Source organism: Cnephaeus nilssonii (genome assembly GCF_951640355.1).
Source record: "Cnephaeus nilssonii genome assembly, chromosome: 23".
NCBI classification, from domain to species: domain Eukaryota; kingdom Metazoa; phylum Chordata; class Mammalia; order Chiroptera; family Vespertilionidae; genus Cnephaeus; species Cnephaeus nilssonii.
In genome coordinates this window covers 19,839,694-19,856,636 of record NC_137094.1, presented here as the reverse complement: position 1 = coordinate 19,856,636, position 16,943 = coordinate 19,839,694, and the positions used below count along the sequence as shown (strand labels likewise).

Below are 16,943 nucleotides of genomic sequence, written 5' to 3'. Positions count from 1 at the left end.
AGCTCCCCTTTGGGACTGGACCCTCCTGAGGTCGGACTATGACACTCATTGAATCCTCATAAGTTGCAATGATAAGAAAAAATAAACCTTAACACAGAATAAGCTTTTTCTGACTCAAACAGTTTTAGAATTCAAAGGACAAGACTAAGCTATTATGTTAATAAAATACAGTTAAGTTCAAGGGGGCTGAAGAACATTGGCCTTAATTATACAAGAACTCTGCCCTGGCTGGGTAGCCCAGGCCCATTAGAGTGTCATCCCAATATGCGAAGGTTGCAGGTTCGATCCCTGGTCAGGGCACATACAAGAAATAACCAATGAATGCATGGATGAGTGGAACAACAAATCAATGCTTCTCTCTCTCCTCCTCCCTCCCTCCCTTCCTCTCAAATCAATAAATTTTAAAAAAAAATAACATAAGAATGCTGAGTAAAGAAAAACTACTTTTTTCTTTAAAATTACATGCTTTTTATTTTTCAATTAGCAATAATCCCACTTTATATAAACCTCACTGGCTATGATGCTGTACCTTTTTAATTAAATGCGCTATGAAGTATCAGTATGAACTCATGATGGTGTTTTATCTCTTTAGAAATATATATTTTGGCTCTATCCAATGGCCTAGAAATGAGCGTTTGTTACATAAATACTGTTTTCCACTGAAAATAACCAGGCTGATTCCAGGTCCAAGGCAGGAAATGTCCTATCAGATAGCAAGGAAGCCTTTAAAAATGACTAAAGTTGTATCAAAAAGACTCAGGATCCAACTTCAAAAGGCTGTTTGCCAAAGATAGGACAATTTGAGCCTCAATAGGATCAAATTTCAGTGGTTTGAAACGTGAAATTCGTGAGTTTATACAGATGCCTCTCCAGGTCTCAATGTCACCTTCAGGGAGCCACACCCAGGGCTTTATCCTAGAGGCAAAAGCCACGTCAGCTCTGCCCTCTCCTCCTGCTGCTGCCTAGGGTTCTTGCTCCAGTCCTGGGGTTCCCACCAGCCCAGGACTCACCCATAGGCTCTCCCCAGGCAGACCTTCCACTTTACTTAGAAAATCGTAGCACTTTTGCCTGCGATGGATGTTGCCACAGCCAGCCCCTCAGTGGTCAGTGGTCCAGTGGTTCTGGAAGCAGTCCTGTGACCGATTTATCCAGGTGACCATCCCAGGGCTCATACCTTTTGTTTGGTGGCTCGAACTTAGAATTCCTCTGAGGCTTTCAGTATGAAACTACATCTGTGCATTTGTTTTCTCTGTGTGTCTTCTGAACTATGAATTCTTCTACTTAGACTTTTTCACCACCCCCATTCCATATTCTCTATCTTCTAGGAATTCTGCAAATATTACAGTTCTCTAATGGCAAGCTTTCTGGTTTTTCAGTGGGACTTTGGTTGAGGAGACATAAATGCAAATGTTTTTAGTTTATCATCTTTATTTCTCCAACAATAGTTTCTCAAAGGTAATGATTTTTTTTTTAATTCACAACTTATGACCAGATTATTAACTCCTAACATAGTCCATTCATGGGCTTGGGGGAGAAAATGTACAATAACCATAGGAAGACATTAAGTTGGTGCATGGAAAGATCTGCGAGTATTACGACCTCAGCCGTAGCAACTATGTTTCTCACTTCTGTAAGCTGACAAAAGTCCTCTCTTCTTCCCAACCTTAGAACTGCTGACCATAGGGATTTCCTCAGGGCTGCATACTGAAGGGAGCAACCTCGTGGACACCCTGCAGTCTCTCTTCTTTGCTTCCTCCTCATCCGAGCGGAAACACTTCACGGTTCTGGTACACCTAGCGGGTCCTGACCCCAAATGGCTTGTTCAGATGATCTACAACCTCTCCACCATGTTTCAACCACACATCCAGGCCAGAGAGCTGGTGGTGATCACGACTCCTCTCACCAGCTACCTTCCTTTGAAAGATCTTAAAGTGACCTTTGATGACCCTCCTGGCCACACAGCTGTCCACTCCAAGCAAAACATGGACTATGCCTTCCTCATGAACTTTGCCACCCAGCACTCCGACTACTTCCTGATGATCGAAGATGATGTGAAATGTGCCCCCGGATTTGTCACCCAGATAGCTACTGCAGTATCGGCCTGGGCAAACAGACCCTGGCTGACTCTGGAGTTCTCCCCGCTGGGCCTCACTGGGAAACTCTTTCGAACAGGAGACCTGCCCCGCTTTGTTCACTTCCTTCTCCTCTTCTACCGAGAAATGCCCTGGGGCTGCCTCCTCTCCCATTTTCAGGACCTCCTGCAGCACACACCAATTAAGTTCCTGCCCTCCCTCTTCCAGCACGTGGGCAACTCCTCCTCCTTTGAGGAAGATGACACTGGCTCTCCCAGCAACCCTGCTGCCTCCATCCACACCAGCCTGAAGGTTGCCAACGACTCGGTTCCCTCACATGCCTACAGCCTGAATGAGACTTTCTTTTACACCAAGTCGGCTGAGCCGGGCAGCCATCTGACTGTGGTTTTGGATGTACCCGCCCACGTGTCCCGAGTTCAGGTGCTGACTGGCGCTGACCCGAGAGGCTGGAATCAGCTGGAAGAGGGACAAGTAGAACTGGGCTATGACTCTACAAACAGGGTCAGTGACTGTGACGACTACACTCTGCTGGGGCTGGTGGTGAATGGCGTCCTGAACAAGCAGGTACTATCTCCCACGTCTGGGAAGAAGGTGAAATGTGTGAGACTGCTTGTGACAGCCGCTGCTCCCTCCGGAATAGTGGTCAGGCACATCCACCTCTGGACCAAGTGAGGTTTAAGTGGTAAATGGAGAAGCCACCAGGAGTCCTGGGAGTGGTCAGATTGGAGGTGAGAGTCTACAGAGGTTAAACAAACAAAACATTAAAATATTGAACTTGGGTCCTTTCAGGATTGTTCATTCAGAAGAGGTGTGTGTTGAAAGGCAGAGTGAAGGTCACGTGCTCTTGGTCCACTGGTGGACGAGGTGGCTTGTTAAAAGCCTTCCTGGTTTACTCACCAGAAGGTCTACCATTCGGAATTCTTCCCTTGGAGCAGGAACACCAGACTCGCAGAAACAGCAGGCGCACGTGGGTAGGACTGATTGATGCTCACATCACATGACAGGACGGGCGTCTCTCCACCAGCAGAAATGGACTCATTAAAGGCGGAACTTCCTGTGTGGCAGGAAAGAAACACAACTGTGTGCTCTGTGGTCTCATTTCCCATTAAAGGTGGTCATTCGATACACACTATTGATCCCTTTACAGTCAGGCAGAGTCCTCTTCTCCATGGTCACCCAACATGTCAGGTATTCCTTTTCAAATAGCCTCCAAGTTACTGAAACTCTTTTGTTCTGATCTGTGATAGCTCCTGTCCAGCAGTCTTATCTCTGGGACTATAAGGTAATATAGGTTTCTGATAGGAAAACCTTTGGATATTTTACTAACTTTTTTTTTTTTAGTTCAGTTTGGCTATGAGATCTTTATTTCCAGAAAAATCTAAGTCCTGAGCTTTATTTCCAGAAAAATCTAAGACACTAATGTGCAGTGTCTAGTTTTCACTAGCTTGACTATAATCCATGAAGGCGGGGAGAGGAGAAAAGGAAAGGAGAGCTCTAAGAGGGATATTTGGGAAGAACCCAAATCAAAAGCCAGGAAGTGTATCCCAATGAGCTGTAATCCAAGTAGATGCAGGAGCCGGAGAGCCTGGAAACAGGATGTGGGACAGAAACAAGGAGAAGGGTGGGGGGACCAAATAAGGGCAGGAGGGAGAAGCTCTGAGCATCAGGCAGCCACAGGATCCACCAGTGTTGGTGGCAAGGCCAGGCTCTCCACAGAATGGTCCCAGCTGGTGGAGAGCCCGTTCTGGCAAGATGGAGGGTGCCTCTGACAGGTGACCTCAGCCTGTTTAAACTCCCAGAACCACACTGCAGTCCGGGGCTTCCTGGCCAAGCCTTCCTTCGTCACCTCCCACCCTTGTCAGACCTTGATGGCAATCTGAAGTCTCCCCTGCCCCCTCCCCTCCACCAATGAAGCTCTGGGAATGTGTAATCCCATGTTCCTGTCAGCAGCTGGGCGGGTATGAACTGACACAGAGGTGCTCAGAGTGTTCTGGGGAAATGGACAGCAAGGTGAGGATGTGGGACTGGCTTCCTCATGATACTCAGGTAGTTGTGGAAATAGACGTTAAAACAGGTTAACAGAACAGCATCACTGTGGGTAAAGTAGGTAGGGAGATGGCAACCACAAAAGGTAAAAATGGAGGGGAAGGAGGTTGAGGACAGTCACCCCAATAATTCAATCCCTTGCCTGGTTCTGGAGCTCGGCCCATTTTCAGGTCCATGTGCACTGATGGAAGAGGTGGGCAGGTCCCTAGAAGGAAGGTCCCTGAGACACAAATCCTGTAAGATTCCCGACACCCCACCACCACCACCACAGCGCCTTACAGACATGTACTTGGGTAGCTGTAAACTGGGGAAAGGGAAACACCCAGACATTTAAGATCACTCGTTCGATTCCCAGTCAGGGCACATGCCCTATAACTGGATATCCTGTGACATGGAGGGTTCCTCCAGGAGCCGTATGGGGCCCTCTAATAGGGAAGGGATCACTCAATATCCACCCTTGTCAATTTGATTCAAGCTGACAGTTAATTTTCAGCTTCTGGGTTGAGATAAGACTGGAAAGCTGGCTTTTAAACCCTTATTCCCACCGTATCCAGAAGCAGGTGCTTGATGTGGGCAGTCCCCATTCAGGGTGAACAATGGTTGTCAGGGAGGGTCTCCTGGGAGGGTGGCTAGTTTCTGCTGCCTCAGAGGAGCCATTCTGGGCTCCCACCCTGCAGCACTGAAGTTTTTTCTCTGTGATTTCAGAGAAATCCCTGCTCTCTGATGGTTTATCAAGCCACATTTTCTAGACACAAAGCCTCCAATCGCTGTGGCTCTGCAAACCTGGTCAAGACTCCCGCAGGATTAGAAATTTCCGGCCACTTCTAGGTTTCCATCCTTCCTTCCAGTCCGGGGTCGGGGAGACACAAAAGAGTTTCCCTTGGCCCTTCTGACTTGATTCAAAACCTCGTCATCTGTCCGAAGTAATCCCCAGTGGAGACTTTAACTCAAGTTTGAGTTTAGGGAGCTAACACCTAGCCCTTGATTTCTGGCAACACATCCCCTCTGGTGGGGCCTCTACTCCTAGTGGCTAAACTAATGTGCACCAGTTCCACCTGGAAACCCAGACAGGAGCTGCAGAAGGCAGCAGCTGAATAGAACCAAACTCCATGACCTTTCTCTCTCCTTCGATGGCTACATGTGGGGGCGGGGGGGGGGGGGCGGGCAGTCGAAGCGGGTGGAAAAGATTTAGGAAGAAAATTGGCAGAGGTGTCCAGGAGAAAGGGGGGGGGGGAGGGGAGGCCACGGGCAACAGGAGGACATCGCTGGCTTCCCTCACTCAGGATCCAACTCCTGCTCACTTCCTGCCAAGTGCCAGGCCCAGCACCATGACGCTATGGAAATACTCCCTCCTGGCTGTGTCCTTCATCTCCCTGAGCTTCTTCCTCCAGGACAATAGGAACAAGCACCTTGAGTACAGCGTGTCATTGGTAAGTTCCAGAAATTGAGATGGATTACTTGCCAACACTTTGGCAGGGAGGAAGTATGTCCAGTTATGTAAACACTCAAGTACCACCATAGTTCTAAGAAGAGGGCACTTGAAGATTCAGGAGAGTGTCAAAAAAAACAAACACAAACCCAGCCTTGAACATGGCTAGGATTTGAATAGGGTGAGGGAGGAAGAGGGCATTCTAACTGTGGAGAGAGCCTGGCCCAGACCTTCTAGGCGGCCGTGCTGCCTGCCAGGCCCAGGGTGCGAGGGAGCTGCCTGGGTGCTGCCACTCTCCTCACCTCAGGAGAGATGGTGCTCCTCCCATTCTCCCTTCAGGGACAGACTCAAGCCCTAAGATGACTCCTCCCACGTGCACAGCTTTTGCAAGTGGAGAAGGTCATGCTCAGGTTCTGGGGTCCACCTTCTCCCCACGTGCCTCAGACCAGCTAGAGCAGAGGGGGAGGTGGGTGTGGGGAAGTGTGCGGCCAGAACTGAGCAAAGAAACGGCTGTAGAATTGAGGCACCATGTGTAATTCCTGAAGGACAAGATAGCTTGGTCTTCAGCAGCTGTCCCAGCATCCAGCACAGTCCAAGCAGAGTCAGGGGCTCTGCCAGCCTGTAATGGTGGAGAAATTAGACATGGGCAAGGTGGGGCAGGCAGGTTCTTACTCTGCAGAAGCCTGGGACCTTTCCATAGGCATTCCCCACGGAACTGGAGAGCCCCACTTCCCTGACCCCAAGGCCCAGCACCCCTTCCAGCATCACGGGTGTTCTCATAATGAGGTGGGGATAGTGCTTCACTGAGCCCCGATACTCGAGCTCCCTGGTGACTGGATCCTGGGGCTTACTTGGTCTGTCCCAGAAGGGGATTTGCCCTCATTTGTCTCCAGAGGAGCTGGGGTGAAGCTCAGGGCTGATGCTTATCCATCCTTAGCAGGAGGAAAAGAAGAAAATACTGCAGCAGCTGGACCAGGAGCAAATCAGCTCTGAAAGCAAGAACCACTTGGAGACCTTCAAGGAGATGCAGAGACGCTCCCCGGTGCTCCAGCACACCAGCTACAAAGTCCTGGCTGGAGCCCTTCCCCAGGAGAAGAGTGAGTATGTGGGAGAGAGGTCAGACTGAGGGAAGAAGGAGGGAAAGGACCCAGAGGGAGATGAACATTATGGGTGCCAACTCACTGGACACTGAACTATGAGAGCCCTCATGTTCCTCCATCCCTGCACACCCTGCCATCCAGGTCTGAGGTCAAGGCCAAGCTCATATGCCATGCCAGCAGATTTCCCTTTGGTACATGGCAGCCTCCCCATCAGAGAGCCTGGTCCTCCAACAACCTTGCAAAGTAGTAATCAAATAAAACTACCTCACAACCTCTGACCAGAGATTAACCTCTATCCAACCACACTCTCCAAGGGAAAGGAAATGTGACTTTGTCCCCAGGGGTTGGCATTCAGGGGAGAGGGGAGGAGGGTCTTGTCACCACCTAGAGTGCTAATGGTGCCCTATGCCTCCCACCCCCAGAACTACTGACGGTGGGGATCTCCTCAGCGCAGCATCCTCATGGGAGCACCCTCTTGCACACCCTGCAGTCCCTGTTCCAAGCCTCCTCGGAGTCTGAGCTGGACTGTATTGTGGTGCTGGTCCACCTGTCAGATCCTGACCCTGCATGGCTCAGCCAAATGGTCGCCAACATATCAGGCCTCTTCCAAGCTCATATTGAGGCCCAGCAGCTGCTTGTGATCCACGGTCATCTCAGTGGCTCTCTCGTCCCAGCAGATCTGGGCAACATCAATGACTCCTCACCCTGTGAAGCTGTTTATTCCAGGCAGAAAGTCGACTATGCCCTCCTTATGAACTTTGCTGTCAACCTCTCTGAATACTTTCTGATGGTAGAAGATGATGTTGACTGCACCCCCAAATTTGTTTCTACCATCTACTGGGCACTGGCAGCCTGGAAAGAACGACCCTGGGTGACCCTGGAGTTCTCTAGCCTGAGCTTCTCCGGGAAAGTATTCCACAACAGCGACCTCTCCCGCCTGACCACCTTCCTCCTCCTCTTCCCTAAGGACACGCCTACTCACTTGCTTCTCTCTGAATTCCGCCTTCTCTTGGCCCAACATGTTCCTATTCGTTTCAGCCCCTCAGTCTTCTATCCCAAGGGCAATTATTCTGCGTCTGAGGACACCTGCTTTCCTGTGGAGAAGGAAGTGGTCTTTGGTGAACCAGACAACCCCATAGCCAATGTCCTCACTGACATGAGCCCGATACTGAACGTGATTCCCCAATACGCTTACGTTCTGAACGAGGAAGGCTACATCACCCTTGATGCCTTAAAAGGCAACTACCTGGTGGTGATTTTGGAAAGGCCACAGAAAGTCATCCGCATAGAGGTGCTGACAGGTGCTGACAAAGAAGGGCAGTACCGGCTGCAGCAGGGCCAGGTAGAACTGGGCTACAACCCCCTGGCGCATTCCGAAGGCTGTGCGCGCTACACCCTGCTGGGACCGCTGGTGCAGGGGCACTTGGACCAGAGGGTGTTTTACGAAGAAGGCACCGTGGAGCAGCTGAGCTGCATACGACTGCTGGTGCTGGCCTCTCAGGACTCCTGGCTCCTCATCAGGCAGATCAGGGTCTGGACTCAGCCCGAGGAAGAGGAGAGCTGGAGGCACACTGGGGATTCTGCAGGCATTGGTCTTGGGAATGCAGCCTACATGGCTGGCAGGAAATAAAGCTAGAACCGGGTCAAAGCCTGTGCACACTCTGAGTGGGGTGACCGTGTAAGTTACTGTCCAAACGGGGGTACGTGTGAGAAGGAAAGGAAGCACACTACAACCGCAGAGGTAAGCCAGCCTGTCCCCAGCAAGCAGAGGTGTGTGCTCAACCTAATCCAGTTTTGTGGGCCACGTAAGATAGACGACACAGTCTGAGGAGGGGGAGAGACAACACAATGTCCTTTTGGCTTCCAAGGGCCAGAGAGAGGGAAGGAGGCGCCATGACCTGCCCTACTTCTTATCTGCACACAAGCATTACACTCTCGCACCTTTCCACCAAGGAGTCCCGGCCCTGCCTGGAGCCACAAGTCCTGGGAGTGTCCCGTTCCTTTCCGCACCGCCACTTCCGGTCCCCACACCCTGGGTCCGGTTCCGCCCCTTCCGCCTCCACCCTTGCCTTACAGGCCCCGCCCCTTCACGCCAATCCCTTCCCGGCGCTGCGCACAGGCCCCGCCTTTTCCGGGCCGAGGCTGTGGTCAGGCCCGCTTCCCCGCCCCTTCCAACGCCGCCGCTTCCATCCCCATTCTGGCCAGGCCACGCACCTTTCAGACCGGCCCTTTCCGACACTACCTCGCGCTTTGTCAGGCCCCGCTCTTTCCAGCCTCAACCCCCAACCCTACGCCCCTTCTGGTCCTCTGTCGCCAGACCCCGCTCTTCCGGCTTCCGGCCCCTTACTCCTATTAGCTCCGCCCATTCCGGGCCTACCTTTAGGGCCCGCTCCCAGGGAGGCCTCACCTCTTCCTGTCCCGCCCCTTCCGCCTCCCTCTCCGACGGGTCCAGCCCCGCCTCTTCCAGCTCAGCTCTCCGCGGGGCCTGCCCCTCTTGGCGAGGCCCCGCCTCATTTGGACCCACGCCTTTTCCGCCTCCCCGGTGCCGGGCCCCCCACCGCCCCTTCCAGCCCAGCTCTCTTCAGGCCCCGCCTCTGGCCCACCCCGCGGCGACTCGTGGGGACGCCCCGCGGGCGCAGCGGTGGAGGACGCGGTGCTCGGTCATGGGGTTCCAGCCGGTGAGACCGAGCTCCAGGCCCTGCCCCTGGGACTCCACTCCATCTGGTTCTGGCCCCTCAGCTATGGGCCTGGGGTCTCCCCGCCGCCCTCGTCCTGATGGCGGGTCCCAGGACCCTGCCCAAGGGACCCCTCCGGCCTGCGCCTGCTCCCGCGCTGGGGCTCGGGCGGGACGGTCACCTCCTGTGCCGCGGACTCTCCTCTCGCGGGGCGGTCACAGTGCCTCCTCTCCCCACAGAGCCCAGGCCTGCTGGCCTCTCTCGGGGCGGGGCTGCTGACTCTACTCGGCCTGGCTCTGGGCTCCTACTTGGTTCGGAGGTCCCGCCGCCCCCGGGTCACTCTCCTGGACCCCAATGAGAAGTACCTGCTGCGACTGCTAGATAAGACGGTGAGTCGCGGAGGGAGGGAGGGGCGGGGTAGAGGCAGGACCAGAGCTCCCCTCCTGATGTGAAGCCACAGCATCCACTGTGGTTGGGATGTCCTGGTGACCCTGTCATCCGTCCTCCAGACTGTGAGCCACAACACCAAGAGGTTCCGATTTGCCCTGCCCACCGCCCAGCACACTCTGGGGCTGCCTGTGGGTAAGGAACGTGTGGGCTCCTTTTCCTAGCATCCTAAGAGCGCGATCCTCCTTCTGGAGTCTCCCAAAACACGCAGCTTCCGTCCATTCCCTGCCTCCGCACTCTCCCCTTCCTCGCCTGGCTGGATCCTCCAGGTTGTCACTGGGTCATTCTCGGGTGTGGCTTCTGTGCCCCAGACATCTTTAACACTCAGCAGTCCCCCTCCTTCCCGCAGGATTGGCTCTACCTCCCCCTGACAAACACTGATTTTAAACCCATCTCTGCTGCTGCTGCTGCTGCTAAGGCCCTGGTTGTAACTGAGTAGAGTTTATCCCTTGGGGCATCCAAGAGGGGTCCCCCAGAGGGCTCCAAGGGATGAGTCCTCCCTGCCTGGTAGCTTACTGGGGCAAGATGTCCTTGTTCTCTCAAACCTCCCGGGTATTTTGAAAGGTAACTGGAAGGCCGCACATCCACAAGCCACCCTCACCTCATTCTCTGCATGGTCCCCAGGCAAACATGTCTACCTCTCAGCCCGAATCGATGGCAGCCTGGTCATCAGGCCGTACACTCCTGTCACCAGTGACGAAGACCAAGGCTATGTGGATCTTGTCATCAAGGTAAGGGGGTAGGAAGGAGCCCCAGGAGCTCTCCACCCTACTTTTTCTGGGATTTGAGGAAACTTCTAAGTTTGTTAGATAGCAGGAGATGTGTGTCTGCTCTAGATATGAAGAGTACGTAGACTGGGGAAAAGATAGCACGTGCGTATATGGCCCCAGCCTAGGGAGGCTCAGTCAGCGGGACCTCAGAAATCATTGAGTCCAAATAAAGTCTATTAAGGTGTTACATATGTGTCCTTATCCCTCCATTGCCCCCCCCCCCAGTACCCCCACTCATGCCCTCACCCTCTGGTGTCTGTGTCCATTGGTTAGGCTTATGTGCATGCATGCAAGACCGTTGGTTGATCTCTCCCCCTTACCCCCACCCTCCCCTACCTTCCCTCTGAGGTTTGACGGTCTGATCGATGCTTCTCTGTCTCTAGATCTGTTTTTGTTCGTCAGTTTATGTTGTTCATTATATCCCACAAATGAGTGAGATCTTGTGATATTTATCTTTCTCTGACTGGCTTATTTCGCTTAGCATAATGCTCTCTAGTTCCATCCATGCTGTTGCAAATGGTAAGAATTCTTCTTTTTTACCGCAGCGTAGTAGATGTACCATTGTGTAGATGTACCACAGTTTTTTAATCCACTCTTCTGCTGATGGGCACTTAGGCTGTTTCCACATCTTAGCTATGGTAAATTGTGCTGCTATGAACATAGGGGTGCATATATCCTTTCTGATTGGTGTTTCTAGTTTCTTGGGATATATTCCTAGAAGTGGGATCACTGGGTCAAATGGGAGTTCCATTTTTAGTTTTTTGAGGAAACTCCATACTGTTCTCCACAGTGGCTGCACCCGTCTGCATTCCCACCAGCAGTGCACGAGGGTTCCTTTTTCTCCGCACCCTCGCCAGCACTTGTCGTTTGTTGATTTGTTGATGACAGCCATTCTGACAGGTGTGAGGTGGTACCGCATTGTCGTTTTGATTTGCTTCTCTCGGATGATTAGTGACTTTGGGCATGTTTTCATATGTCTCTTGGCCTTCCCTATGTCCTCCCAAATAAAGTCTTTTCCGTTCTGTCTTATCAGGTCTACCTGAAAGGTGTGCACCCCAAATTTCCTGAGGGAGGGAAGATGTCTCAGTACCTGGACAGCCTGGAGATTGGGGATGTGGTGGAATTTCGAGGGCCAAGTGGGTTGCTCACTTACACGGGGAAAGGTAATGGCCCCTTTGCTCCTCGAGCCTCTCCCAGCTCTCCAGTCCTCGGGGCACACGTGCCGTGCAGAGGGGCCAGGGCTGCCCTTCCTGTACACGTAGCTCTGACAGTACAGAGAGGCAGAGGTCGCAGCCCACTCGTCACCGGGATCAGGATCAGTTCCCTGTCCACTTGAATTCGCCAACCATGACAGCTGTGGAGTTAAGTAAAGCAGCCCTGCCTCACCGATTCGCCCCTCAGCCTGAGCTGTTTAGGGAGCCAGAGAGAGCTTTTAGCCCTTCCCAGGGGAACAGCATGAGCAAGTCCCTGGGGCTGCTCTGTGCACTTGGAAGAGTAGATTCACACCTGTCCCCAGGCCAGTTGCCCTGACTCGGGGTGACCCTCTGCCCGAAGCAGCTGCTGACTCACTGTGTGGGCCTGAACTGACTGGTAGTTAATAATACAGGCCATGTGGTCCTGGCCCCATTGTCCCTCCTGTGTATTATTAGGGCTGGCTCCACTCAGACGTCCACCCGGCTCCAGGGTCAGATTTCATTGCAGCTGCTGACCTGGCCTGGGACGTTCTTAGTGCTGCATTTGTTTTCTTCGTTTCCTCTACTGACTCCACTCTTCCATCCCTTCTTCTCTTGACTTCTCAGGGAATTTTAGCATTCAGCCCAACAAAAAGTCTCCACCAGAGCCCCGCATGGCGAAGAGACTGGGCATGATCGCCGGCGGGACAGGTGTGTGTTGCTTGGGGGCCCGTCTCTCCCACCATTGTTGATGTTGCCATGAGAACTTCCCAGTGACCCTCGGAAGGTTTTGGAATCAGGATCAAGCTGGGAATTGGGACTCCCAGCAATGCCCAGGGCTCCCCGGTACCTGAAAAACAAAATCATGATCAGGTAGAAACCAAAAGCAAGTTTTTTAACCGATAGAATGAGAAATAATTCACGTGTACTCTCCTAAGACCTCACACTGAATGGATCTCCTTCAGGTGAGAACAGGGACACAGCTAGAAACAGGCCAGTCAAGAAGAAAGTTAGCATTGGACATTTCCACATATTCGACACTGTGGTAGTCTCTTTACGCCTGTGTCTATGAAGTGGGTACTTGCCTTTCCCTTTTACAGATGAGAAAATGCAGCTGCAAAGGGGTTAAGAGGTAAAGGATTGGTATCCAGCTCTGCCTGGTCCCAGAGCACTTGTCCTTAACCTGCCAGCCCAGTTCAGGCCTGTCCCACTGAGTCAGCTCCTGTGACATCTGAGTCCTAGCCAACAGGGGACGTTGAGAGGAAGTCTTAGAGGGACTTTAAGAATATGAGCTTTATGTGAATATTGAGCATGACTACAGTTCACCTACCAGATAGGAATTTTTGTGAGTTTATGGTAAGAGGCATGTCTATCCAGAAATGTGGGTGCTGGAGAATACACAAGAGGTTAGAGGATTTGGACACTGAATGGAGGTGGGTGCAGTGGTGAACGGGAGGCATTCAGATGAAAGCGTTGGTTGGCTAAGGAGCTGGAACAGGTAAGCTGTGGCTACCATGTCTCCCTGTGGCTGTCTGTGCAGGAATCACCCCGATGCTTCAGCTGATCCGGGCCATCCTGAAAGACCCCACAGATCCAACCCAGTGCTCTTTGCTTTTTGCCAACCAGGTTGGTTTGCTTTTCTCGGTCCTGGGACTTTTCAGTTGTGTGGGTCAGCTCAGAGATGTGGCACCCATGGGCAGAAACAGGCCAGTGCCCAAGACCCCCCTGTAGCTAGAGGACCCTCTGCTGCAATAAGAGGACAAAGCCCTGAGCCATTTCCTTCCCTGGGCCCAAGGAAAGAAGAAAAGAAAACATTTTTGGAACATTGTTCTGAGCATAAAAACTTGCTCTTCGGGTTACCTTGGTTAACTATGCCATCTTTATTTCTTCATGTTGTGTAAATAAAACCTGTTCCCCTCTCCTTCCCCCTCATCCTAACAACCTAAAAGTTGTGCTTTCTTTTTCTCTCCTGGTTACAAAATGTTATGTGGGCCTGAGAAGATTCCTAAAGACTTTGTTTCTCCTTTTCACTTCAGACTGAAAAGGACATCATCTTACGGGAGGACTTGGAGGAGCTGCAGGCCCAATATCCCAGTCGCTTTAAACTCTGGTTCACTCTGGATCATCCCCCAGCAGGTGCCCTCCCCATTCTGGGTATCCCAGCACCAGGGCCTTGCCCCTGTTGGGTTCTCGTTTCGGTGGAACCACCCTCCCTGGCACTGCTGGGCTCCCAAGTCTGTGTACCGGGACGCAGTGGTCTCCCGGCCCTTTCCTTCAGGTTCCTGTTCACCGGTCGGGGGCAGGAACGGCTGTGCTGCTGAGGCAGGCTGTGTTTCACTTGACACCTTCCCCAGAGCCTTCCTGGGCCTCCCCACCTCAGGGCTCTGCACCCCTTGCCAGCATGGGTCTGGAGTGACTGTTCTCTGCTCCTCTCCACTTCAGGTTGGGCCTACAGCCAGGGCTTTGTGACTGCGGACATGATCCGGGAGCACCTGCCTTCCCCGGGGGACGATGTGCTGCTGCTCCTCTGTGGGCCTCCCCCGATGGTGCAGCTGGCCTGCCACCCCAACCTGGACAAACTGGGCTACTCTCAAAAGATGCGCTTCACCTACTGACCGTCCCCTGGCTTCCCTGGTCCCGTTCCCGGCAATGTTCCTGGTCAGTGCTCGGATGCTGTAAGTCCTAGATCTCTTTCCTGGAAGGATAAGCCTTTTGTCTTTCTCTGAAGCTGAAATCGGATGGTGCCTACAGGAACAGCATCCTTGTAGCCCTGGAAGAGAGCTAAGGCTGAGTCGTTCCCTGGAAGGCCCCCCAAACCTCCCTGTGACAAAAGGTCCAGGTCAGGCCGTGGAGCAGTCTCTTCCATGGGTCAGGAAGTTCGTTCCAAGCCTGGCTGATTCCTGGGTAGCATCACACTCTTCTTTGTCTGTGTTGAAAGGAATAACCTATGTAATGGGTTTTACTTACTGCTCAGTGCTTAACTCATAGCAGATTCGGTGTGAGTGCAAGTTGAGCAGACTTCTACAGCTAGTCTTACAGAGGTTGCAGGAAAGGAGCAAGTGGTTTCTTCAGACCTGCAGGCCTCAGAGAGAGGAATCTCAAATATGTACTTGCATGTCTGTCTCTTTCTGCCCAGCCCAGGCTAGAGGGAAGTGGCTATCCACAGTCTGAGACTGCTGCTTGTGGCAGGAACCCCTGGCTACGCAAATAAATGGACTAAGGCCCCAGTGGTATACCTATGGGGCTGTTGTGTCTGGGGGTCTGGACTCCAAGGCTTTTCACACCTGAGAATTTTGGGAGGAAGGGCTTCCCAGCACAGAATTCTCCCAGGTCTTCCCAGAACCCTTGAGCAGCTGTCCTGTGTGCTAACATGTGAGCTGTCTCAGCAGAAGCAGACGCTTAGCTTCTCCCTGGAGGCTTTTCAGGTGGGGGACAGCGTACAGCTTAGAGGGGATGCGTTCTGAGCCCAGGTCCAGTGGTCCTTTTGTTGGTCATATTTCCTGCTCCCTCCTCTTGACCCTTCCTTCACCATATTCATCCTTCAGGGTACCTGGCAAACAAATGAAAGCATTGTCTTAGTGTTTGGAAGAGAAGCCTTCTCCTACAAAAGTAACCTAAGCCCAGCCGGTGTGGTTCAGTGGTTGAGTGTTCACCTGTGAACCAGGAGGTCACAGTTCGATTCCTGGTCAGGGCACATGCCCGGGTTGGGGTATCAATCCCCAGTTAGGGGACCTGTAGGAGGCAGCCGATCAGTGATTCTTTCTGGTCATGGTTTCTATTTCTTTCTCCCTCTCCCTTCCTTTCTAAAATCAATAAAAATACATTTAAAAAAAACAATAACCTGACATCACCCGCCCAGCCAGATTTATTGGTGCCTGGACAGAGTTGCCCTCCCCGGCCCATCCGTCTTGTCTGCCCTCTCCTGTTATGACATCATGACCCAATCCACTCCCAACTCCCAGGGTTGGACCAGGCAGCTTTTTGAGATCTTTGTTAGTCCCGTTGGGATAGAACTGTGCATCCATCTCAGGAGGAAAGGCCAGCATTGGTTTTCTGCATGAACCATGTATTGCTTTCTCTGGGGTCCCTAAAAGACGGCTTATGGGATCCTGAGAATTCAACCCTTCCATAAAGCAGAATCATCAGTAAATTCTGTTACTGGCATTCCATCAAACATTTCTTGATCAGCTAGTATGTGTGTACTACTAGCTGTGTATACAGGGGAGAATCTTAGCTTCCTCTTCTCCAAAAAGGAAAATCGTGCTTAGGATTGTTGGGTTCAGCTTAACAATAACCCACAACCGTCGGACCAACTGTTTGTTGGGTTCAGATAGTACAGCAGCCCAGCAAAGAAAATTTTCACACACAAAGTCACCATTCCTTGTTTTGCACGGGTTTCTGTCTCATCCACTCAATATGCAAACATTTCTTTAGGACCTGCCACATGCCAAGCACCGTGCTCAGCGCAGGATACCACTGTGACAAGACTGGTCTCCGACCCTCAAAGAGTTCCTAATCTAATAAATAATTATAACACAGTGACTGGAGTAGAGATACAAGATGTGGATGGGGGGGGGGGGGGAGGATTCAGAGGAGGAGGAAGAGAAGAAAAAGCGTTGCTGAGTTCACAGCCACAAACCAGGCACTTGCTTAAGTATTCACAATTTAATCCTTATGATAATCCTGAGTCTAAGATTAAGGATTTGACAAAGGTCTCGCTGAAGAAAATTAAAGTCAGTCCTGTGGACAATGAATGTTTCTGAGGGTTTTATACAACAGACATCACATAACACCTAACATGTATGAAGCATTTGCCATTTCCCTGGCATCATACAAGAGCCTGCGTAAATCATCTCAGTCCTGACAAAGACCCAGTGAAGTAGCACGGTTTTCTTCCCATTTTTCAGGTGAGGCATTCAGTAAGGTGCTCAAGATCATCAGCTGGCCAGGAATGGAAACCTGGGTCTGTGTTACTCAAGCCCGTGCTTTTAACCAGCACCAGGAGAATCTCACTGCCTCCAGGCTTCCATAGATTGTAACCAACTACCATCTAAAATAGCACTAGTTATGCACCATCCTCCGGAGAACTGAGAAAGTGGTTCCTCAGATCAGTGATATTCAACCTTTTTCATCTCATGACCCATGTAAACTAATTACTAAAATTCTGTAGCACACTAAAAAATATAAATTTTGCTGATCTGGCTCTTTGGT

At 51.8% G+C, this 16,943-nt stretch overlaps 3 protein-coding genes across 4 annotated transcripts; all 3 read left to right on the top strand.

The window, feature by feature from the left end:
• Positions 1–524: 524 nt before the first annotated feature.
• On the top strand, positions 525–3,144 carry LOC307094627 (alpha-1,3-mannosyl-glycoprotein 4-beta-N-acetylglucosaminyltransferase-like protein MGAT4E). Its single transcript, XM_079763635.1, has one exon. It carries the CDS (start codon positions 1,827–1,829, stop codon positions 2,763–2,765), a length of 939 nt encoding a protein of 312 aa, XP_079619761.1. The 5' UTR covers positions 525–1,826; the 3' UTR covers positions 2,766–3,144.
• A 2,323-nt stretch (positions 3,145–5,467) lies between these two features.
• Positions 5,468–8,660, top strand: LOC307094740 (alpha-1,3-mannosyl-glycoprotein 4-beta-N-acetylglucosaminyltransferase-like protein MGAT4E; the record flags this gene model as incomplete). The annotated part of the gene is made up of 3 exons (XM_079763781.1): positions 5,468–5,569; positions 6,506–6,665; positions 7,091–8,660. 3 exons carry the CDS (start codon positions 5,468–5,470, stop codon positions 8,296–8,298), a joined length of 1,470 nt encoding a protein of 489 aa, XP_079619907.1. The 3' UTR covers positions 8,299–8,660.
• A 250-nt stretch (positions 8,661–8,910) lies between these two features.
• On the top strand, positions 8,911–16,200 carry CYB5R1 (cytochrome b5 reductase 1). 2 transcript variants are annotated; one of them, XM_079763637.1, is made up of 9 exons: positions 8,911–9,446; positions 9,583–9,732; positions 9,853–9,925; positions 10,415–10,521; positions 11,594–11,723; positions 12,360–12,443; positions 13,273–13,358; positions 13,769–13,868; positions 14,175–16,200. In XM_079763637.1, the coding sequence occupies exons 1-9, from the start codon at positions 9,444–9,446 to the stop codon at positions 14,345–14,347; spliced, it is 906 nt and encodes a 301-aa protein (XP_079619763.1). In that variant the 5' UTR covers positions 8,911–9,443; the 3' UTR covers positions 14,348–16,200. The 2 variants fall into 2 exon arrangements, with proteins under 2 accessions (XP_079619763.1, XP_079619762.1); XM_079763636.1 differs by having other exon boundaries at positions 8,913–9,346; positions 14,175–16,199.
• The last annotated feature ends 743 nt before the right edge of the window (positions 16,201–16,943 follow it).